General features: G+C 50.8%; 1 protein-coding gene across 1 annotated transcript; it reads left to right on the forward strand.

Annotated features, from left to right (window-relative positions):
* Positions 1 to 7,427: 7,427 nt before the first annotated feature.
* On the forward strand, positions 7,428 to 19,265 carry CDCA4 (cell division cycle associated 4). Its single transcript, XM_003902341.3, has 2 exons — positions 7,428 to 7,604; positions 16,894 to 19,265. Exon 2 carries the CDS (start codon positions 16,900 to 16,902, stop codon positions 17,623 to 17,625), a length of 726 nt encoding a protein of 241 aa, XP_003902390.1. The 5' UTR covers positions 7,428 to 7,604; positions 16,894 to 16,899; the 3' UTR covers positions 17,626 to 19,265.
* The last annotated feature ends 5,314 nt before the right edge of the window (positions 19,266 to 24,579 follow it).

Here is a 24,579-nt window from a genome sequence, read left to right on the forward strand (position 1 = left end):
ATATATACAAATAGAATTGATTTTCCTGTATTGATTGTATTAAAAAATAAAAATCCAAGACAAGTTAAACATAACTGAGTTTAATTAAGCAGAGAAAACATTCATGTACCCGGGAAACAGCCCAGACTGGTTTAGAATGCATCACCCAGCAATTTCTGCAGGCTATATGTATAGCCAGAGAAGAGGAAATGACATACAGAAATAACCTGATTGGTTGCATTTGGTGTTTGCCTTATTTGGTCATGTTTTGGCAGCTTTCAGCCTCTGACTGGCTGGACATTCAGCTGCTATGATTGGCTGAGACACAGCTGCTTATTACAAGCCCATCCATCCTCTTAGATTGGTATACAATTTGTTTACACATTAACTTTTTATTAATTTGAACAATTTATCTGGGGATTCTCTCCCTCCCTTCGTTTCTTCCTCCCTCCCTCTCCTTCCTCCCTCCCTTCCTTTCTCTCTCTCTCTTCCAAGACTTTCTTGACAGAGTCTTGCTCTGTCACCCAGAGTGACAGTGGTATAATCATGGCTTACTAGTCTCAACCTCCCAGGCTTAAGAAATCTTCTTGCTTCAGCCTCCTGAGTAGCTGGGACTACAGGGGTGCATCACTACACCTGACTAATTTTATTTATTTTTATTTATTTATTTATTTATTTTGAGACGGAGTCTCGCTCTGTGGCCCAGGCTGGAGTGAGTGGCCGGATCTGGGCTCACTGCAAGCTCCGCCTCCCGGGTTCCCGCCATTCTCCTGCCTCAGCCTCCCGAGTAGCTGGGACTACAGGCGCCCGCCACCTCGCCCGGCTAGTTTTTGTATTTTTAGTAGAGCCCGGGGTTTCACCCGTGTTAGCCAGGATGAGTCTCGATCTCTGACCTCATGATCAGCCGTCGGCCTCCCCAAAGTGCTGGGGTTTGGCATTGAGCCACCCTTGACTCATTTATTATTTTATTTTATTTTTCTTCTTTTTGAGACAGAGTCTTGCTCTGTCACCCAGGATAGAGTGCAGTGCCACAATCTCCACTCACTGCAACCTCCACCTCCCTGGTTCAAGCAATTCTTCTGCCTCAGCCTCCCAAGTAGCTGGGACTACAGTTGTGTGCCACCACACCCAGCTAATTTTTGTATTTTTAGTAGAGATGGGATTTCACCATACTGGCCAGGCTGGTCTTGAATTCCTGACCTCGTGATCCGCTTGCCTTGGCCTCCCAAAGTGCTGGGATAACAGGTGTGAGCCACTGCGCCTGGCCCATGTGGCTAATTAAAGAGGCCCGGGCCGGTGGCTCAAGCCATAATCCCAGCACTTTGGGAGGCGAGCCAGGCGGATCCGAGGTCAGAGTCGAGACCATCCTGGCGAACGCGGTGAAACCCCGTCTCTACAGAAATACAAAAGCCCAGCGAGGCGAGGCGTGACCCCTGTAGTCCCAGCTACTGGGAGGCTGAGGCAGGGGGAGGCGGGAACTTGAGAGGCAGAGCTACAGTGAGCGGGAATCTAGCCATACACTCCAGCAGTGACAGAGCCAGACTCAAATAAAAATTTTGTAGAGAGACAAGGTCTCACTATGTTTGCCTGGTCTGGTGTCAAACTTCTGGCCTCAAGTGAGCCTCTTGCCTTGGTCTCTCAAAGTGCTGGGATTATAGGTGTGAGCCACCGCACCCAGCATCCTTTGGATTTTCTACAAATTCTAACTTTCTGAAATTAATGATAATGTTAGTTCATTTTCAAATCTTCATACCTTTTCTTTCTTTTTCTTGCCTTCTTACAATAGCTAGGTCCTAGAGTACGACGTTGGGTAGAAATGAGTCAGAGCGGAGATGAGTCAGGAGATGAGGAATCTTTGTCTCTTTACTGGTAATGAGAGAAAGCTTTACCATTTTCACAATTTCACTATTCATTTTAGTATTTCCTGTGGATTCTTGTAGATACAGATGGTCTCTGACTTATGATTGACTTACGATTTTTTGACTTTACAATGGTGCAGAAGCAATACACAGTCAGTAGGAACCATACTTCCAAGTACCCACCCGGCCATTCTGTTTTTCACTTTCAGTGATGTTGAAAAAAGTGAAAGTATTCAATAAATTACATGAGATAGTCAAGATTTTATTATAAAACAGGCTTCGTGTTAGACGATTTTACCCAACAGTAGGTGAAGCTGAGTGTTCCGAGATGTGTAAGATGGGCTAGGCTAAGGCATGTTTGGTAGGTTAGATGTATTAAATGCATTCTCAACTTATTTTTGATATTTTCAAATTACAATGGGGTTTTTGAGGCATAATTTCATCCTAAGTGGAGGAGCATCTGTATATATTTGTTTCATCTTACTACAGTATACAGCAATATCTGTCATTACTAAGTATATATTTAAGTTTACTTACAGTATGTTCAAGTATCTGGTAAGATGTAGACTACAGTAACGTTTGGTTAGGTGTGGTGTGGTGGTGTGTGCCTGTAGCCCAAGCTACTTGGGAGGCTGAGGCAGGAGAATCACTTCAGCTGGGGGAGGTCAAGGCTGCAGTGAGCAGTGATTGCACCACTGCACTTCAGCCTGGGCCACAGAGCAAGACCTTGTCTCAAAATAATAATGATAATAGGCTGGGTGCAGTGGCTCGCATCTGTAATCCCAGCACTTTGGGAGGCTAAGGCAGGCGGATCACTTGAGGTCAAGAGTTAGAGACCAGCCTGGCCAACATGGCGAAACCCTGTCTCTACTAAAAATACAAAAATCAGCCAGGTGTGGTGGCACGTGCCTGTAATCCCAGTTACTGGGGAGGCTGAGGCAGGAGAATCCTTGAACTCAGGAGGTGGAGGTTGCAGTGAGTCGAGAGCATCCCACCATTGCACCCCAGCCTGGACAACACAGCAAGATTCTGTCTCAAAATAATAGTAACAATAATAATGTCCTCCAGGGAATTGTCATCTCATGTCCACACTGGCCCTAGGCTTGGCCAGATGTGTTTGGCCACCTGGACATTGACACATGTGAGCTGAGCAGAGGAAAGTGTAAAAAGAGCCCCTGTATTGGTACCACCGGAAGGCCTCCTGCCTCGGCTGGCCTTCCGGAGGATGACAGAGCAGAGATGAGTCAGTCATCCCTGCCAAGACCCAAACGCTTGAGTGAGCTCAGCTGATGCCTCATGAGACAGAGCATGCTGACCCCAGTTGAAATGCCAACCGCAGAAATGCCAGCAAACAAAAGGCTGCCTTTTGAATCTACTAAGTTTGGGAAAGTGTATCATACAGCAAAAGGTAACTGATATAGAGGTGGGTCTCCTCCTTAATACTTTTCTTTCTTACTTTATCTATAGGCTAGACTTTCACATGTATTTCTCTAGATTTTTATTTTTTATGTTTATTTATCTATTTTTTGAGACAGAGTCTCACTGTGTTGCCCAGGCTGGAGTGCAGTGGCGCAATCAATCTCAGCTCACTACAACCTCCGCCTCCTGTGTTCAAGCAATTCTCGTGCCTCAGCCTCCCAAGTAGCTGGGATTACAGGCACGTGCCACCATGCCTGGCTAATTTTTGTATTTTTAGTAGAGACAGGGTTTCACCATGTTGGCCAGGCTGGTCTCAAACTCCTGACCTCAGGTGATCCGCCCACCTCAGCCTCCCAAAGTGCTGGGATTACAGGCATGAGCCACTGTGCCCGGCCATTTCTCTAGATTTTTAATAATATTTTGTAAGGTTTCAAAAATATCCTGGGATTTTGACTGGCAATAGAGTAAATGTGTATATTCATTTGGGAAGTAAATGAATTCTGGACTCAAGCTCAGTGACACATTTTCACCAGCAATACCACTATCTGTGACTCCAAGAGAACAACTGGAGTCTCTGCATGGCCTCTCCTGGCCCCTGCCTCATGCACCTCTTCCCTTGGTTAATTTTAATGAGCCTTTTCATGGTAATAAACCATAATCATGAGTACAATAGCTTCTAGGGAATTCTGTGAGTCCTTCTAGTGAATTTCAAACTTGAGGGTGGTCTTGGGGCTGTTCCTAACTTTGCACTTGTATATTTAGTTTGCTAAAGATTATACCATGAAGGGGTATTGAATTTTACTAGATGCTTCTACACTGAGATTTTCATACTTTTTTTCTCCTTAATTCTGTTATGAATCATGTTGACTTTGCAATGTGAAATCAACTGTACTCCAATTCCTGGAGTACACCCAACTTGGTTGTGATGAGCTACCTTTTTCACATTATCACTGGATCTGATTTGCTAATATGTGGTTTGCAATTTTTTTTTTTTTTTTTTTGAGGCGGAGTCTCGCTCTGTCGCCCAGGCTGGAGTGCAGTGGCGCGATCTCGGCTCACTGCAAGCTCCGCCTCCCGGGTTTACGCCATTCTCCTGCCTCAGCCTCCCGAGTAGCTGGGACTACAGGCGCCGCCACCACGCCCGGCTAATTTTTTGTATTTTTAGTAGAGACAGGGTTTCACTGTGTTAGCCAGGATGGTCTCGATCTCCTGACCTCGTGATCCGCCCGTCTCGGCCTCCCAAAGTGCTGGGATTACAGGCTTGAGCCACCGCGCCCGGCCGTGGTTTGCAATTTTAAACTGTGTTCATGAGAGAGAATAGCCTGTGTGTTTTCTCTCATCACGTCCCTTTCGAGTTTTAGTATCAAATTTGTTAGCCCTGTAGAACAAATTGGTAAGAAGAGTTCCCTTTTATCACCTGGAAGACTCTGTGTAAGACTGATGCTTCTTCTTCAATTTGAGTCTTTTTTTTTTTTTTTGAGACGGAGTCTTGCTCTGTCGCCCAGGTTGGAGTGCAGTGGCGCCATCTCAGCTCACTGCAAACTCCGCCTCCCGGGTTCACGCCATTCTCCTGCCTCAGCCTCCTGAGTAGCTGGGACTACAGTCGGCCGCCACTGCGCCCGGCTAATTTTTTTTTGTATTTTTAGTAGAGACGGGGTTTTACCGTGGTCTCGATCTCCTGACCTTGTGATCCGCCCACCTTAGCCTCTTAAAGTGCTGGGATTACAGGCGTGAGCCACCGCACCCAGACTTTGAGTCTTTTTTTTAATGGATTCTAGTTCTCCTTGTCATCAATTTTCCTGAATACATTAGTGTTACTGAAAAATATGACTCCAATCCTGGTGTAACCATAGACGACTTCTATGTTTTCTTTTTCTGGTCCTATGTCCTAGCAAGCCTGTTAATATTTTATGACTACAGTTAACGGTAACTTACTGCATATTTTCTAATAGGTAGAGGAGAGGATTTTGAATGTTCCCAACACAAAGAAATGATGTTTGAGGTGATGGATACGCTATCTACCTTGATGGATCATTATACTTTGTATATATATGTCCAAATATCACACCAAATCTCATCTTGAATTGTAGCTCCTATAACTCCCATGTCGTGGGAGGGACCCGGCGGGAGGTAACTGAATCATGGGGCAGATCTTTCCTGTTCTGTTCTCTGGATAGTGAATACGTTTCCTGAGATCTGATGGTTTCATAAAGGGGAGATCCCTGCACACACTTTCTTGCCTGCCGCCATGTGAGATGTCCCTTTGCTTTTCCTAGGTCTTCGGCCATGATTGTGAGTCCATCAAACCTCTTTTTCTTTATAAATTACCCAGCCTCGGGTATGTCTTTATTAGCAGCCTGAGAATAGACTAATATGCTCTGGCAGATATTATCTTACTCCAGACATTATTTTAGATCTTTGCCAATTTGACCTGTGGCAAACGGCACTCCAGCACAGCTTTAATTTCCACTGCTCTCGTCTGCCCAGGCTGGAGTGCAGTGGTGCAGTCGTAGGTCACTGCAGCCTCCAACTCCTGGGTTCAAGGGATTCTCTCACCCCAGCCTCCTGAGTAGCTGGGATTACAGGTGGGTGCCACCATGTCCAAACCACTTTTCTTTGGTGATCTAGATTTCATTTGCAGAATATCTGTATATTAAGGAATTTAACCTTTATGTGGGATATAGCCAGGAAAACCTTTTTTCCCCATTAGTCTTTTCACTTTGACATGCATAAAGTCTCAGGTAGTCACCTTTATCAAGTCTCATTTTCTTTTACCTGGATAATAACCTAATAGGATTTTCTACTTCCAGCCTTCCTGCCGCCTCCTCCAAATCTTCTACCAACAGTGATTCTTGGTGGTTGTAGTGACTCATGCCTGTAATCCCAGAACTTGGGGAGGCCAAGGTAGTTGGAGCCAGGAGTTGGAGTCCAGCCTGTGTAACAAGGCAATACTCTGTCTCTACAAAATTACCAAAAAAAAAAAAAAGTTAGCTTGGTGTGGTGGCACACTTCTGTAGTCCCAGCTACGTGGGAAGCTGAGGCGTGAGGATCACTTGAGCACAAGAGTTCGAGGATACAGTGAGCCATCATCACGCCACTGTCCTCCAGCATGGGCGAAAGAAACCCGTTTTTGTTTTTTTAATAAGAACAGTGATTCTTTTCAAGCATAATTCAGATCCCAGTTCCTTCTCTGCTGACCGTGCCAGTAGTCTCCATCCCACTCAGAGAACAGCCCCAAAATCACTCCACCTCTCACATTTAAACTTTCCCACGAGATCACAGGGTTCTTTTTCACTGCACTGAGACTTCTTCCTGCCCCTGCCTCGGGCTTTGTCCTAGCCATTCCTCTCCTGGAATTCTCTTCCACTCTTCCTTTTGGTGCTTTAAGACGCCCCTTATCCTAGAGACCTATGTGAGCAGCGCCCCAACGTCACTCCCAGCTTTTTCCGACAGCATTTCAGCATTAACCACTGACCCTGGCGCATCCGCATCTGCGGATTCAGCTGAGGATTCCCCCACCACCAGCACAGGGTTCTCAGCTGCAGCCACGCCTGCCGGGCCTGCTGCAGGCGTTCAAAGAATATTACTTAAGTCAATGATTGCAGGCTCTTGTATCCTATTTAAAACCTTTTCCACTAAGAGATTTAAAACACGTGTTTCCCTGCTTTCTACTTTCACGTTACATTTCTTACGTGTAAACCTGGGAAGCCTCTGGAGATAACCGCGGTTTCTGGAGAGGCTAGGATAGACCTCGGAGCCCAGGCCGCCCGGGAACTACCGTTCCCGGCTCCTCCCCACCCCGGCACGGATCCCTCGGCAGGGAAGTTAACCCAGGAAGAAGCGAGAGAGGATCAGCCCCTACCAGGCTGCCCCGCCACGCCCGCCCGAGGGCACCACGTGGGCCCCCAGCGCAGGCGCATTCAGTTGAGGACCAGACGTGCGGAGACCTGCGAGCCGGCGGGGCTGGGCGGGGCCGGATTGGGCGCGGGGAGACCTGGGAGCCGGCGGGGCGTGGGCGTCGCGGGGCCCGGCGCGGAGGCGGAGGCGGGGGCGGGGCGACCGAGGGCGCGCGCGAGCCCCAACGGCCGTCGCCGCAGCGCGGGAACACGCGCCGCAGATGCCCCGCCCGCGCGGGTTTGAACAAGAGGCCCCGCCCCCGGTCCGTGAGTGGCCAATCAGTGGGCACGGCGCGCGGAGGGCGCAGCGTCGACCCTTTGTGGACGCTGAGTGGCGGTCGCACGCCCCGCCCCGCGCCGGCGGGCGCTCCTCCCTCAGCGGCGGGAAGCTGGTGGCGGCGGCGGTGGCGGCGGCTGAGCAGAGGAGCCGGCGGGCGGCCTCGCGGGTCAGGTGAGCGGGTCCGGCTGACCGCGAGGGCGTCTACGGCGGCGCGCGCGTTTGTGCTGCCGGGCGCGGAGGAGCCCGGGGGCGGTGCGCGGAGTCTGTGGCTCCTGGCGCTGGCTTGGGTCCGGGGCGGAGGCGGCGCTCAGGGTTCCCGCTGGGGCTGCCGCGGGCGCCCTCGCCGCCCTCCTGGGCGCTGGTTCCACCACGGGGTGGCCGCTGCTGAGGGGGCCCGGGGACCAGAGGGGCCCGGGCCGCCGTCTGCGTTCCATGCGGATTGCGGAGCTGGGGCTTCGTCGAGGCCTCCGGGCGGCCCCACACGGGAGCGACTTCGCGAGGGCCCGGCTGGGGTACGCAGCGGCGTTTCCTGTACCTCGGCTCTAGTTGCCGCGGAGGGAACGCCGGGCGCGCCCCGCGACGGCAGCCCCCGCCTGCCCCGGGCCGACCCCACTAACCGGGCCAGGGCGCGCTGCAGCCCCCTCAATTGGATTCCGGCCGCGGAGAGGGCCGAGGATGTGGGAGGAGGCCCAGACCCCGGGCGGGTCGGCCAGCGCCGTCTTTCCTGGGCTCCTCCGGCGTTCCGAGGTGGAATTAGGAAAAGTCCCCGAGACATTTGCAGAAGTCAGAGGCAAGCTTCCCTGCGCGTTTTCAAACGCTTCTCGTCCCGTAAACAGGATCGTCGTGACAAAGGCTCCTACAGCTTGCTGGAATAGAGGGTCTCCGCCGCCTCGTCTCTCCTGTGGCTTTCGTGTGGGACACACGAGACGGCAGGACCCAGATAACCGTTCTCTCAAAATGAGCCACAGAAAAACATCGCCTGTTCCCAAAACTTAGGTTTTATAAACTTTCTACGTACAACCACTCTTTTCAAGTGTCACCATGTTTTATAATTAGGGTGGAAATCAACACAAAGTGAGTTACACCCTTTTTCTAGGAAGAGTGGTAGGCTTTATCTTGGAAAAGGGGCCAGGAAGTTTCCCTCAACTTGCCATTGGAACATGTTTTCAGGGAAAGGAAGGTGTATCGTTCCAAGTAACAAAAGTACCTGAAATTAGCTGGGCGCGGTAGCTCACACTTCCCAGCGCTTTGGGAGGAGGCCTAGGCAGGTGGATCACCTGAGGTCCCCAGTTCGAGACCAGCTGGCCAACATGGTGAAACCCCGTCTCTACTAAAAATACAAAAATTAGCTGGGCGTGATGGCGCATGCCTGTAATCGTAAACCTAGCTACACGGGAGGCTGAGGCAGAAGAATCACTTGAACCCGGAAGGCGGAGGTTCTCCAGCCTGGACGACAGAGCAAGACTCCGTCTCAAAAAAAAAAAAAAAAAAAACCCTGAAATTAACATATCAGTAATTGTTCAGGAACAGCCTCCAGCAGACTGTAGTGGAAGGTGGAGCTCCTACTCAGTAGATCTCAAGACTGAAGACCTTGCTCCTCTTCTTCCTGTTTTTCGATAGAGTATTTCAAAGCTTATCTGATGTGTGAGAAATGGAAATTGTTGATAATTTGCTTAACCCGAAACTTCGAAGTGGCTGCAAGTCCAGCTGTGAAGGTGACAGATTAGGTCAGAGTTGAGTCTGTCCCCAGCAGTCCCAGCCCTATTGGTCAGAATCTGGGAATCCGCATTTTCAGCCAGCCTCATGGGATTGCTCAGCCACGAAGGTGTGGCGGCTGCTGCTGTAGTGAAGGGCCGGTCCCTCAGCTGTACTCTGCTTGCCTGAGTAGCACTGCGGGGCTGCTCTCTGCTGGCCTCTGCCTCCATGGGCTTAGTTTACTCTGTCCCTAGTGGCCTGTAGGCTGTTCCACCTGCCATGTCGGACATATCCTCAGTCTGTCTGACCCTCTTGGTTTTTCTCTTTCTGGTTGATGCTTGGTTTAGAAGCCTAAGGGCGGTGCTGGGAGTTGACTGAGGGGTGAACGCCTTGGCTGTCCCGTTGACACCCTGTGGAGTTGGTGGGATTTTAGGCATTTAACTAGATGTGTAGAAGGAGCTTCAAAACTGAGCAGGGGGTCAGGCATGGTGGCTCACACCTATAATCCAACACTTTGGGAGGCTGAGGTGGTCGGATTGCCTGAGGTCAGGAGTTGGAGATCAGCCTGGATAACATGGTGAAACCCCGTCTCTGCAAAAAATACAAAAATTAGCCAGGTGTGGTGCCACGTGCCTGTAGTCCCAGCTACTCAGGAGGCTGAGGCAGGAGAATCGCTTGAACCTGGGAGGTGGAGGTTGCAGTGAACTGAGATTGCATCACTGCACTCCAGCCTGGGGGACAGAATGAGACTCCATCTTAAAAAAAAAAATTGAGCAGGGAGCTAGGCTCCACAGCCCCGCCCGTATGGTATAGGGCCCTTCCTTCCATATTAGGAGTTAAGCAGCCTCAGGCCAGAGTCACACTGGAGGCCCTCAGGGAGCTGGGCCCTGCCCAGGCATCCCTCAGGGCTGGTCAAGATGATGCTCTTGGTGACTTTGTCCCAAACACCAATATGGCCCAATTCAGGGTGATCCTCACAGGCCAGCTTCTCTGGGCCCAACCTTATCCTCTTCACCCCTGAACGCATGTTCTGGGTGACAGCTCTTAGGGGTCACACGACTGTAAAAAACACCTGTGAGCTTTACTCCTTTTTGTATTAATAGTAATAAACTTGTTAGCATTTTAAAATATTGGGTACAACACAGAATTAGCTGCTGGAGATTTGGAACATTGGACAGCAATGATTTGAAGTGACTGAACAGGAATATTCTCATGGTACCAGAATGGGATCTGTGCATGGGATGAGATGCAGTGGAGGATGATGGAGATTCTCTCTCGTCCCTTGTAGGACTTGTATAACCCAGGCACATCTACGCAGGTCCCTGGGTTACGCGAGTCCTACAAGGGGCGAGAGAATCTCCATCATTCTGGAGGATTCCCTCTGGCCCCTTGTAGCATTTCCCACCCGGATGGTGGCTACCCTTCTGTGTTTTCACAACTTACATTAACTTTGCCTGTCCTGAAGGTTCAGATCAATAGAATCCTACAGTATATATTTTTATGTGTGTCTTGCTGCTTTTATTCAGCATAATGTTTTGAAATTTATCCATGTTGCATAAATCATTGAGGTTTGTTGCTGAGTTGCATTCCTTTGTCAGAATACGCCAGATCGTATGCATTCAACTTATTTTAAGTGTTTTTTTTTTTGAGATGGAGTCTCACTCTGTCGCCCAGGCTGGAATGCAGTGGCGCGATCTCTGCTCACTGCATCCTCCGCCTTCCGGGTTCAAGCGATTCTCCTGCCTCAGCCTCCCGAGTAGCTGGGACTACAGGCATGTGCCACCCCACCCAGCTAATTTTTTGTATTTTTAGTAGAGACAGGGTTTCATCGTGTTGACCAGGATGGTCTCAATCTACTGATCTTGTGATCTACCCACCTTAGCCTCCCAAAGTGCTGAGATTACAGGCGTGAGCCACTGTGCCCGGCCTGTTTAAGTCTTAAAAGAATGCTTGTGGCTGGGTGTGATGGCTCATACCTGTAATCCCAGCACTTTGGGAGGCTGAGGTGGGCGAATCACTTGAGGTCAGGAGTTCGAGACCAGCCTGGCCAACATGGCGAAACCCTGTCTCTATTAAAATGCAAAATTAGCTGGGCGTGGTGGTGCACACCTTATAATCCTAGCTACTTGGGAAGTTGAGGCAGGAGAATTGCTTGAACCCGGGAGGTGGAGGTTGCAGTGAGCTGAGATGGCACCACTGCACTCCAGCCCAGGCGACAGAGTGAGACTCCATCTTTTAAAAAAAAAAAAAAAAGATGGCCGGGCGCGGTGGCTCAAGCCTGTAATCCCAGCACTTTGGGAGGCCGAGGCGGGTGGATCACGAGGTCAGGAGATCGAGACTATCCTGGCTAACATGGTGAAACCCCATCTCTACTAAAAATACAAAAAACTAGTCGGGCGTGGTGGCGGGCGCCTGTAGTCTCAGCTACTTGGGAGGCTGAGGCGGGAGAATGGCGTGAACCCGGGAGGCGGAGCTTGCAGTGAGGAGATCACGCCACTGCACTCCAGCCTGGGAGACACAGCGAGACTCCGTCTCAAAAAAAAAAAAAAAAAGAATGCTTACAACTGAGAGAGATGAAACTAGGCCAAGGACCGCCACCCCTCCCCGGGAGCCTCTCTGGAGGCTCACATCTGCTGGTCCTGCCCTTGAATAGACAGAAAAAAATGTTCCCTGTTTTCTGAATTTCCTTTCAGTGTGATAGATCTCATTGACTGTGCATTTAACACTCCTAAATTTTATAAAACGGTTATTTCTTGGGCATTTTTCCAAGAGAAATGAAAAACCGATGTTCATGCAAAAACATGTTCTAGAGTGTCCTTAGTAGCTTTATGTGTAATAACTCCAAACTGGAAACAAGGGAAAAGTCCCCTTCAACTGGGGTGCGGTGACGCTGGGCTCTGTCTGTGCCTCCAAATCATACTCTGTTGTGAACTGTTGACACACGAGACAGTTTGCAAGGATCTCAAGAGAATTATGCTGAGGGAGAAAAGCCAACCGCAGAAGGATGCTTGCTGTGGGATCCCATTTATGCCACATTGTTGTTCTGACCCAGAGCTGAAGGGTGGCATGGCCAGAAAAGGACCTACACAGGGAGGCCAGGGTGTCTGACCCTGGCAGAAGAGCAGCTGTGGAACAGGATAGGAACACAGAGGTGGAGCTTAGTGGAGGAGGGAAGGAATGCTTAGCTGTGGGGCTCAGAGACTTGGAAAAGCAAGAGGAAGCTTTACCAGCAAGTGTGCAGAAATTAGTGCAGGGGAAGGCTGATGGATTGTTCCACCTTCTTAGGATGCAGTTTGATAATGTTTGTCAAGCGTCTTAAAAATGTACCTGCACCTCACCCTAGTAAGTAGAGTCTAGGCTGAGGAAGCCAAATGCTAGAAATACCAAAGCACCTAAAGTTAGAAACTGGTATCATTTGTGATTGGGAAAATTGTCAGTAGTGTGAAACTTCCCTCCCTTATGCAGAGAAGAAAGTGCTGGGAGAAACGGCTGGAAAGGAGGAACCCAGGAAAGGAAGAACCCAGGTGGTGACTTTTTTTCTGAGTGGATAGGATCCTGAGAGAAAATTTGTTTTGTGGTTTTTGATACTCTTCCAGATTGTCTACAGTGAGCTGTGGAAATAAGCAACCAGGTGAGAACAGGCAGAGGCTGTTTATCCAGAGCTTACCCTAGCAAGGGTGCGGCCCTTCTCCCTTGTGATTGGCAGAAACTCATAGGCAGGCGAGGGAACAGGAGAGCTTTACAGTGGAAACCAGGGAAGCTCAGGGATGGCTGATGGAGGCTGCTGACTTGGGGGACTGGGGTGGCTGGTTAGAAGTGGGGTTCCTGGCCTGGCACAGTGGCTCACACCTATAATCCCAGCACTTTGGGAGGCCAAGGTGAGTGGATCAACCAAGGTCAGGAGTTTGAGACCAACCTGGCCAACATGGTAAAAACCCCGTCTCTACTGAAAATACAAAAATTAGCCAGGCCTGGTGGTACACGCTTGTAATCCCAGCTATTCGGGAGGCTGAGGCAGGAGAATCCCTTGAACCTGGGAGGTGGAGGTTGCAGTGAGCTGAGACCATGCCACTGCACTTCAGCCTGGGTGACACAACAACAACAGAAAGAAGTGGGGCTCCTATGAGATGGCTTAAAACACATTTGGCTTTCTCTGGTTGGTCCTAAATTGGAAGCAGGGACAAAAACTGGAGAGGTTGTCAGCTTATCATGTCCTGGCCATTTTGGGCTGCTTGCTGTGGAAATGACTGTTTAGCTTCCTAGAGAAAGCAGCCAGGCTTCCTGCAAGAGTGACGAGGGCAACCTGGCTTCCTGGCTGGTTACTGAAGGTAAAGGGCTGCTTTCGGACCACTTGCGGCAGATTATGGCTGATAGTTCTGCTTCTGTGCATGGTTCCGCCATTGTTTGTTGGTGTATTCCCTCGCTCAGAGCAGATGTTAGGGTGATTTCCGATGGTCACAGATTCCTAGTGCTGCCCTTAGGACTGCTGACAGCACCAGGCCAAGCACTTAATTCATCCTCTTAAGATCCCCAGTGGGAGGTTCATGACCTGGCGTTTCTAAGGACTCAGAGGAAAGGAAAGTGGGACCCAGAGGATACTAGGAGCTTGGGCCAGCTTCCTGAGCTGGTTGCCAGTGTGGTTGTGGGTCTTCTTGGTCTGTCCCATTGGTATTCTCGTTCCTTCTGTGAGTTGCCCTCATCGTCCTGGTCAGCCATGCTGACCTCCTGTAGACCCTACATTATGGGGGTTGTGCTGCTGGGTGTCCAGAGTCAAGGGAGGCAGCCAGGGGTTCTTCTGTCTGTAAACTTGGGCTGAATGCATGCTGTTCAAGAGGATTTGGTTTGGGTCTTAAATTAATCCATTGTTATGCAGGCTTGGGATTGAGATAGGGTTGAAAGACAGACTAAAAACCCAAAAGGTATAGTGACTTCCCACAGAGGAACCCGTGGCACTTAATCTTTTCCTCAACACAGGCTGTCTTTTGTAGTTTGACATAGCCTTATGTTAATTCTCAATATACTTAGCAATTTTAAGCCAGTGATTTAAACAATGGATTGGGATGAAAACCTCTGAAAAGTTAAATTTGTGGCTGACACAAAGAACTTGAATATTTACCAGAAGTAGTTGAAATGTTTAAATGTGTTTTGGTGGTAAAGTGTCCTTCATGTAGAGTTAGTTGAGAAGCTGGTGTATGCAGGTGTGAGAGGTAGTTGAGAAGCTGGTGTATGCCGGTGTGAGAGGTGGTTGTGCCTGTGGTGACACTTGCATGCTGCTGGGGAAATTGGTGTTGTAGGGGAAATAAGCTAGGGTTATGTCAGTTTTATTTTAGTTTTAATTTTGAAATAATTGTAGAACCAGGGGAGGTCGCAGAGCAGTGTTTAGGAGGTCCCGTGTGCCCTTCCTCTGCTCCCCAGGGTTGACATCCTCATAGGATGCACAGCCAGGCCCCAGGTCCATGGGATCACATGGCTGCTGCAGGCCCATGTGCGTGTGTCCCGTGCTGTGCAGTCAGAGTGGAACCACCCCCACAGCCCAGGAGCAGAAGGGCCCTCACCCCCGAGATCTCCCTGCGCAGGTCCTTTTCTAGCCATGCCACCCCTCAGCTCTGGGTCAGCACTGCAGTGTGGCATCAATGGGATCGCACAGCAGGCACCCCTCTGAGGTTGGCTTTTCTCCCTCAGCATAATTCCCTTGTGGAGGGATCCGTTGTGTGTATCAACAGTTCATTCCTTTCTATTGCAGAGTAGGATTTGGTGGCATAAATGGAGCAGAGTGTGTGTCACCATGCCCAGGTGAAAAGGACGTTTTCCTTGTTTCTGGTTTGGAGTTATTACAAATAAAGCTGGTATGGACATTCTGGAACATGTTTTTGCATGAACATTGGTTTATTTCTCTCGGATAAGTGCCCAGGACGTCACTTAGTTTTATAACATTTAGGTGTGTTAAATGCACAGGCAATTGAGATCTATGACACTGAAAGGAAATTCAGAGAACAGGGGGAACCTTTCTTCTGTTTATTCAAGGTAGGACCAGCAGGTGGGAGCCTCCAGAGGGGCTCCTGGGAAGGGGTATGGTTGGCAGCCAGTTCTCCCGCACTGCAAAACCTCCCATCCTTGGTCTCCAGACCCCGAGCAGAGACAGCATATGCCTCCCATACCCCAGCTTTCCAAAAGCAATCTGGGTATACCCTGGTCACAGGGAGCCATCAGATTGACTAAGAGAAAAAGAAGTTCCAAAGTTTGCATATTCAAAAGATTGTAACCCTATTTATGCATAACTTGATTTGAAATAATATTTCACTACATCACAAGCATGAGAAGAGATAAACTTAATCATGTGTGAGATGCTTGTCCTGTCAGACTCTGCCGGCCAGTGTGGCCCTGAGCCAGCTGTCATCCTCCCAGCTCCCCACAGGCGGCACTGGCTCAGAATGGCACCTGTCAAAAGCCAGAGCCCACCCTCTTCTCTGCTCTGCCTTCAATGCCCCAGAGATATCCCAATTTAGAATCAGTTAAAAAAAAAAAAGTTTGCACAGACTCGTATTTCTAAGAGTAGACATGGCCAATGTCCATCTAGTGCATCTGTGCTGTGCGTCTGAGTGGAGCCTGCTCAGCAAGGCTGAGCCTCAGGTACCAGCCCGGAGTTGCCCAGGTCTGGGGTAAAGTCCAGGAATCTGCATCTTCAACCAGCAGCGCCATTGCTAGACACACGCTGAGAAACGCTGCCTTGGCCAGCTGTGGGCTGCCACAACACACTGGTGGGGAACCCCCCTTCCCCCCGCCCCCCCCAACACACACCTTGCCACGTTTTGGTTCCTTTGAAGAGAAAGGAGTTGGGATGAGAGGGAGGAGGTGGCCCCTGAAGCCATGGTTGTGCCAACTCGTCAAGAGCTCTCCAGTGGAGGGCATTGACCCTAAGAGATGTCAAGTAGAAAGCAGCCAGGCAGAGCCTCTGCACCTTGGGAGAAATGAACTGGTGGGGGCGGGTGAGGGGAGCCAAGGAATGGGTGTGATCCCTAAGGCACGCAGCATGGGTGGGTGTGGGAACAAGGGGCTGCCCAGGGCCACATGGGCTCTGCCAGGGGACCCTGTGTCCCTTGGAGAATTGTGCACGAAACACAGCCCACTTGCTGCATGGGAAGAGCATACAGCCCTGCAGTCCTTCCCCTGCACGTTCCTGGTGGCACAGCTTTCCAGCATGGCTGTCTGCGACATATAGAGGCTTTTAGTGAAAGTATTGAGGGGGAAGGCACTAACCCTCTGAACACAGAAGTGACTTTGTCCCAGGCAGGATCCTGAGGGAAGTTGGAATGGTAGGTGTGTGCGCCCGGCCCTGTCCCCAGCCCTGCGCCCTCTGCAGGCTGGCATGGTTCACATTCATCTCATGTTACCCCAGGGTCTCTTCTTTTGTATGCACTACAATTAGATTTTTTGATACAGATTTTCAGCCAAGCTCTCAAACACTTATATTTCTCTTATATATTTCTCCTACTTTTAGTTCATTTACCTTTTTTTGCTGGAGATCACTGCTGTGGTACAGTTTAGAGGTTTGTTGTTTCTCACAACGTGACTGCCTGGATTAGGCAGAATGGCAGCTGATCTGAGGGGGTCTCCCACTGGGCTCCACATCTCAGCTCTGACTTCCCTGCCTGTTACAGAGTCACTGCTCCTTGTGTACAGTCAGGGCAGTCAGACGGAATCCAAGGGGCGTTGTCTGCTAGAGAGTCTGCTGTGTGCTAAGTGGTATCTTCCTTGGTTTCTGCAGGACACAATGTTTGCACGAGGACTGAAGAGGAAATGTGTTGGCCACGAGGAAGACGTGGAGGGAGCCCTGGCCGGCTTGAAGACCGTGTCCTCGTACAGCCTACAGCGGCAGTCGCTCCTAGACATGTCTCTGGTGAAGCTGCAGCTTTGCCACATGCTTGTGGAGCCCAATCTGTGCCGCTCAGTCCTCATTGCCAACACAGTCCGGCAGATCCAAGAGGAGATGACGCAGGATGGGACGTGGCGCGCAGTGGCACCCCAGGCTGCAGGGCGGGCGCCGCTCGACCGCTTGGTCTCCACAGAGATCCTGTGCCGTGCAGCGTGGGAGCAGGAGGGGGCATGTCCTGCCCCTGGGTTGGGAGATGGCCACACACAGGGCCCAGTTTCTGACCTTTGCCCAGTCACCTCAGCGCAGGCACCAAGGCACCCGCAGAGCAGCGTCTGGGAGATGGATGGCCCTCGAGAAAACAGAGGAAGCTTTCACAAGTCACTTGATCAAATATTTGAAACGCTGGAGACTAAAAACCCCAGCTGCATGGAAGAGCTGTTCTCAGATGTGGACAGTCCCTACTACGACCTGGACACAGTACTGACAGGCATGATGGGGGGCGCCAGGCCAGGCCCCTGTGAAGGGCTCGAGGGCTTGGCTCCAGCCACCCCGGGCCCTAGCTCCAGCTGCAAGTCTGACCTGGGCGAGCTGGACCACGTAGTGGAGATCCTGGTGGAGACCTGAGCAGGAGCCCTGAGCGCTCACAGCCGCCTCTGACGCATGGACACGTGAGCACTGGCTCCTACGGAGGGTGCGCCTGCCGCCAGCGGCCCAGCCTTGCTGCCCTGTCTGCTGATTCTGAGAAATCCCAGAACAGCCCATTACCAGTGGGGTCTGCAGCCCCAGGCCCATCCCACTTACTTCCCCCCTGTGGAGGGCCAGGCAGAGGCTGTTCTCCTGGAAGGCTTCTGTCTCTGGGCCAGTTCTGATGTCCCCACAGCCCTGGGACCTTTGTGTCTCTTTGTGTCCCCCACTGTAGATGACGGCAGGCCACAGCTGCATCAACCTCCTTTACATTTAGATAGGTGAATTTTTACAATTCAGTTTTATATGTTTTGGGCAGTATTTTGTCTTAAGATATATTTTTTAAACTTTTTATACCTTATCTCTTTAGATTTTTTCAGCTATTTTCTTAAAAGTATATTTTTTCTATAAACATCCTTTGCTGCTACATTAGAACTTTTATAGCCTAAACAATTGCAGTTGGTGTGTTTCGTTTTTTTAAGGTTTAAGTAAGGGCTTTTTTTTTTTTTTTTTTTTTTTTTTTTTTGGCAGTGAGCATCACTACAGTCTGAGTCAACACTGTGAATGTATCATGTTTTACTTTAAATGTGTGTGTGATGATACTTCATTATGTTCTGTGCTACAGTGAGACCTGGGTGAAAATCAAGAACCGTACACAGCTACATTTTTTTGTCGTTAGAAAATCTGTGGGAGCCACATCTTCCTAGACTTAAGTGTAAATTATGGAGGATTTTATTTATGTCTATTTATATGTAAATGTCATTGAAGACAAAGGTCAAATATTTGTCTGTTTGGAGATCATGGGCACCAGTTGGTCTTCAGGGACCTCAGAGCCCCTCGGTGGGGCCTTCTTAAGGCAGTGTTTCTGGAGGCTCCCGTCAGGGTCAGCCCAGGCACCCGCCCTGGGTGAGGAAACAGCATTGCTGCTGGATGAGAAATGCGTGCACTGCTCTGTTAGATTGGTGCTGAAACAAAAGGTTAAGGCTAGGTTGAAGTCTAGAATGAAAGAGATCTGAATCCTTGTTGTCATTCATGGCACCTTGATCTGTAGGGCCATGGGTGCTGCCGCAGGCAGGGAGTGAACTGGGGGTGCCTGCGGCCTTCCGCTCCTGCCCCGCCTCACCCCACATGCTCCCTGTTTCTCATGCTTTCTCTAACTTCCTTAGCCCTTAACCAAAAAGGTGTGTTTTCTTTTGTGCATATAGCCATTCTTAAATATCAGTGATGTAAACCTTACTTTATTAAAAAATTATCCAGCAAACAAAATGGGAATGTGGCGTTAGTTACGGCCTGACTCTCCAGCGACCTTTCTGCAGGATCGGTTCGGCTGTGTTATCTAATGGTGCTTTGTAAGGTGGGGAAAGGAATTTCACTTGGCTGCATTATTAAATGGACGCCGGGTTACTTTTATTCCCCCCCCCCCCCACAGGGTTGCAGAGCAAATTATTTTTACCTTGTTCAGCACCTGGCTGGGGCTGGGGGTGTCCACGACCTCTGACAGTCCCCTGATGTCGAAAGTTAATCCTCATGGACCCTAGTTTAAAGGGTATGTGTTTTATAGCAATAAACCTAAAGCACTATTTTGTTTCTGTATAGCATTTTTATCTTTTAAAAACATCATTTGTTCAGCATTAGTAGTAGTTGTAGTGCCTGTTTTGGTAGCCTTCAAAATTATAAACCGCTCAGAGAATGTGACTTTGGGGACCACAGAGACACAGAAACAGGAGAGAACAGCTGCTATGACCTAGAAGTGTAGCTGGAGCCTCATTCCCTGGACTGCCATTGTGTTCACCTGTGATACTGTACAGCAAAGCCCACTTGTTTCCGCCGTGGTGCACAGTGGCTGAGTAATCAGCTGTTTTCCTAGCATTTCTCTACAGGTTTAGTCTGTGTGTGTGGCGTTTTTTGTTTTGAGATGGAGTCTCGCTTTGTTGTCCAGGCTGGAGTGCAGTGGCGCAATCTCAGCTCCCTGCAACCTCTGCTTCCTGGGTTCAAGTGATTCTCCTGCGTCAGCCTCCCGAGTAGCTGGTATTACAGGCACCCACCATTACACCCAACTAATTTTTTGTATTTTTAGTAGAGACGGGGTTTCATCATGTTGACCAGGATGGTCTCAAACTCCTGACCTCGTGATTTGCCCGTCTCAGCCTCCCAAAGTGCTGCAATTACAGGCGTGAGCCACCACGCCAGACATTTTTGGTTTTTTGACGGAGTTTCACTCTTGTTGCCCAGGCTGGAGTGCAATGGCATGATCTTGGCGCGCTGCAACCTCTGCCTCCCAGGTTCAAGCGATTTTCCTGCCTCAGCCTCCCAAGTAGCTAGGATTACAGGCAGGTGCCACCACGCCCGGCTAATTTTTGTATTTTTAGTAGAGATGGGGGTTTCGCCATGTTGGTGAGGCCGGTCTCGAACTCCCGACCTCCGGTGATCCACCTGCCTCAGCCTCCCAAAGTGCTGGGAATATAGGCGTGAGCCACCGCACCTGGCCGTGTATGTGGTATTTTTAAGTATGTAGCTACAAATTGACTTTAATTGGGAACACATTTTCCAAGTGTTTAATAATTTTGTTTACAACATATTTATTCAGAAACAGAAATACAAATCGCAGTGACCTAAAATTTTGGCACTGTTCTCTGTAGTCTGCTTCTGACCGAACTGAGGGGAGAGGGCATTTTAGTTGACAGTTTCACGGGGGCGTTTCCTGACGCGTAGTGGGCACCCCTCACGTACAGTGCACCTTGCGCACAGCTTCAGAGCCCCTTCCGCCTCGGAAGTTCAGTTTCTAAGGTTAAAAAGTAATGCACATTTATTTCAAGACGTGGAACAGTATGAAGATAGCAGATTCCTCCCAGGGAACCGATCTTCCTTTCAGGGGTGACAACGCGCCTTGGAGAACACTGCCTGCTCTGCCCACAGATTCCTGTGCAGGATTTCCTCAGGGTAGGGGGGGTCTCCACAGGGCTGAGCCCAGCCTTCTGGGCCTGGATCCCTGCTGGGCCACAGCCAGGCCAGGCGCCTTCTCCCAGGTTCACTCCTTAGTGAAGTGGGCACTGCAGTGATGGAAGCAGGACTCAGCAGCAAACTGCAGAACAAGTGTTGGCATTGTGCTCACCCTGTGGAGTCCACGTTGCTGGATGAGCAGGCTGGCGGAGCCGCTGGAAAGGGCCTGGCTGGGAGGCCAACCCGGCTGGGATGGGTGGGTGGGTGAGCTGCGAACACTTGATATGTTGCGTTGGTGTCTACCGAGAGTGGTGGGATCACGTCCCTCATCATGAACTCTCTCAGTTGGTTTCTGGGTTGCTAGAAGTTTCCATCTGCAACCAGCGAGCCACATCCTTAACTGGGATTTGACTGTGACCTGAGCCAGGTTTTCCATGTGGCAGTGCTGTGTGTGCTGGGTTGCTGCATTTACTCACAGGAAGGCCGCTGTCCCTTCTCATACCCTGTGTGGAGATGGCTGTGTCCTCAATGTCCGCTCAGGGTTTGTAGTGGAGCCAAGCAGGGAGGGGAGTTGTGTGGATGCCTGAGGGTTAGAGGGTAACCTCCATTTCTCAGTGGTGAGCTTTTGCAGTATTCTCGGGGCTGGCGATCGCCTGTCTGGGAAGATGTGACTGCCAAGTGCAGCCCTCAGTTGAGGTGTCACAAATGTTGCTTGGTCGCTCCGGCAGGCCTGCTGCAGCTGGACACAGTTTAAGCCCCTGGGGCTGCTTGCTGCCCCATGCAGGCGTACTCTTCATCGGCCCATCCCTCACTCTGCCCTGCCCCTGGGAGATAAGCCCTTGCTTCTCAGATCTGTACCCCTTGCCTCCCGCACTGGGCCTGAATGAGCCTCTGCACTGTGCACGGGGGGCCAGCAGGGGCTGGGGGGCCTTGCAGAGTAGGCTGGGAGCAGCTCCATGGATTGTTCCTGAAGCTGTCAGAACCAGCTGAATGAACTGGAGGTGCAGGTGAAGGCCTGCGTCTTGGGTAACGATTTGGTCAATGCCAGAACAAGAGGCTTGGAAAACCTACAAAGAGCTGGAATGGAAGGTCCAGGAAAGGCCCTAAAAATGACATGCTCTGGGCAGCCTGTTGGCCACGGCCACTGTGCAGTGGTTCCCGTCGGCCTGTAGACACCAGGCTCGGGCTCACTGCCTGGCCTGGCCCTGCCACCTTTGGGACCTTCAGGGGCCCTTCAGCACCCTCGTCTTTCTATGAAAAAGCCCCAAATGTACAAGCTGTGCCCCCATCCCTGGGTTGACCTGAGGCCCTGTAACCTTGCTGCCCCCACATTCCTGCAGACCATCAGACTGGGGAGTAGTCACACTGATCCGCTTGAAGGTTAGCAAGTTGCATGGTGGGGAGCAGGTGGGTGTCCACAGGCACGTGTTGGGTGGACGCCCAGAGTGGAGTCGAAAACTCCATTTCAGATTCAAAATAAAGGAACCTGGACGGGACTGTTACAAACATGCAGCCTCTGCCTGATGAAAGCTCCTCTGTCCTGTACTCACACGTGTGCCTCCCTGCAAGTGCCTCTATCACAAGCTGCGGAGAAATCCGGCATGCCAGGCGAACCTGCCCGCCAGGCTGCCCGGTGATCCTCTTCCTGGAGCTGAGGCACAGCACAGCCAGGCCCGTGGGCTGCATCTGGTTGACAGGACTTTCATTAGAGGTGGGTTCATCTCCCACCGGGATCAGTGAAGGGATATTCCAGGACCCTACAAAGAGCTGGGCAGGCCTGGGGACAGAGGGCACTGTGGTGCTGGGCGCCAGGAGGGGCTGCCCCACCACTGACCCCACCAGTGATGAAGCCGGGCAGCCTGCAGGGCAAGAGCCAGGTGGGATGCTTGCTGCCCAGAAGCTGAAGATCTGGTCCCAGGAAGCTCTCCCAGGGGCTCTGCCATGTTCACCCTGTTCTTCCTGCCTAGGCTGGTGGCCTAACCTGTGGCAGCTGTGCTGGACCCAGGCACCCAGCAGGACCAGCCACCCACTGAGGGGCAGGAGAACAACAAGGGGCACTGCCCAGCTCCGAGAGCTCAGGCGGGGCAGTGCCTCTGCCTCCCGACCCTGGCCAGAGGCTGTACCAAGTCAGCCCAAGCCCAGACCCACAGTGAGACACAGGCGGAAAGGTGCTCCCTCCATCCTGGCTGCCTGCTGTGGGGACTGCCTGGGTGGTGTAGGAGGGTGTGCATGTGCAGCTGGAGGGGGTGCTGGGGGTGAGGGCCAGGGAAGTGGTCAGATCCCAGCCCGTTCAAGGATCCTGGTTTGTGATCCCGTCCCTGTGACCATGGGGCCACCACTCCTGCAGAGCTGCTCAGCTGTGGTCACACTGTGTGCGGCTGCCAGGAGCCCGGGCCGTGCATTTTCCTCCCCGCCTATGGGCCTGGCCAGCCTGGTGCTGAGGGTCACTGGGGACTGGGAGGGTTCCCAGGAGGCCACAACCCCTGCCACTGCCCCAAACACTTGGCTCCTGGTTCCCCATGCTCGCCTTCTGGATGCAAGTGGAGAGCCAGGCAAAGCTCCCAGCCAGCGGTGGAGGTGCTGTCCCGAAGCAGGCAGGCTTGCCTGGAACAATGCAAACATCTGGAGCCCAGAGCCCCGGGCCTGCCACCTGGGCTAACCAGATATTAGCATTGTTCATCTTTTTTTTTCTTTGAGACAGAGTCTCTTACTCTGTTTCTAGGCTGGAGTGCAGTGGCACAATCCTGGCTCACTGTAACCTCTACCTCCTAGGTTCAAGCAATTCTCCTGCCTCAGCCTCCAAAGTAGCTTGGGTTACAGGTGCCCGCCACCACACCCGGCTAATTTTTTATTTTCAGTAGAGACAGGATTTCGCCATGTTGGCCAGACTGGTCTCAAACTCCTGACCTCAGGTGATCCGCCCGCCTCGGCCTCCCAAAGTGCTGGAATTAGAGGCATGAGCCACTGCACCTGGTTTTTTTTTTTTTTTTTGAGTTTCTGAAAGAATTTTAAAGTAAATCCCAGATGTTAAGACATTTTGACCCTAAAAACACGTTAAAGTTTTTTCCTTTTTTTTTTTTTTTTTTTTTGAGATGGAGTTTCCCTCCGTCACCCAGGCTGGAGTGCAGTGGCACAATCTCAGCTCCCTGCAACCTCTGCCTCCCGGGTACAAGCAATTCTCCTGCCTCAGCCTCCTGAGTAGCTGGGACTATAGGCATGTGCCACCATGCCCAGCTAAATTTTGTATTATTAGTAGAGATGGGGTTTTACCATGTTGGCCAGGCTGGTCTCAAACTCCTGACCTCATGCTCTGCTTGCCTCGGTCTCCCAAAGTGCTGGGATTACAGGCGTAAGCCACCGCACCCGGCCGGGTTAAACTTTTTAAAAAAGACTTATTGATTGATTGATTGATTGATTGAGATGGAGTTTCGCTCTTGTTGCCCAGACTGGAATGCAATGGCACGATCTCAGCTCACTGCAATCTCTGCCTCCTGGGTTCAATGAATCCTCCTGCCTCAGCCTCCCAAGTACCTGGGATTACAGGTGCCTGCTACGATGCCCAGCTAATTTTTTGTATTTTTAGTAGAGGTGGGGTTTCACCATGTTGGCTATCTCAAACTCCTGGCCTCAGGTGATCTGCTTGCTTTGACCTCCCAAAGTAATGGTATTACAGGTGTGAGCAAATGTGCCCAGCCAAAAAAGATGTTTTCTTACACAACCGCAATACCATTGTGAAAAAAAATACAATCTCAGGACCCCCAAATTCACTATGCCAATGGGAAAAATTAAGCTGGAAACTGACTCAAGAAACTGCCTTTTTGTTTCTGAGCAAACAGCTGCAGGTAGAAGAAGGCCACAGGCCTCCACAGGCAGCTGCACTTGTGTGCTGTATCTTACAAAAGCACAATTTGCTGAGTGAGAGACAACTGTGTGACTGCTCTACACCCTCCTTCG

Source organism: Papio anubis, chromosome 7 (genome assembly GCF_008728515.1).
Source record: "Papio anubis isolate 15944 chromosome 7, Panubis1.0, whole genome shotgun sequence".
Lineage (NCBI taxonomy): Eukaryota > Metazoa > Chordata > Mammalia > Primates > Cercopithecidae > Papio > Papio anubis.

Excerpts from the sequence above, each read along its gene's own strand:
- CDCA4 (XM_003902341.3), top strand. The coding sequence starts at position 16,900 with ATGTTTGCACGAGGACTGAAGAGGAAATGTGTTGGCCACGAGGAAGAC.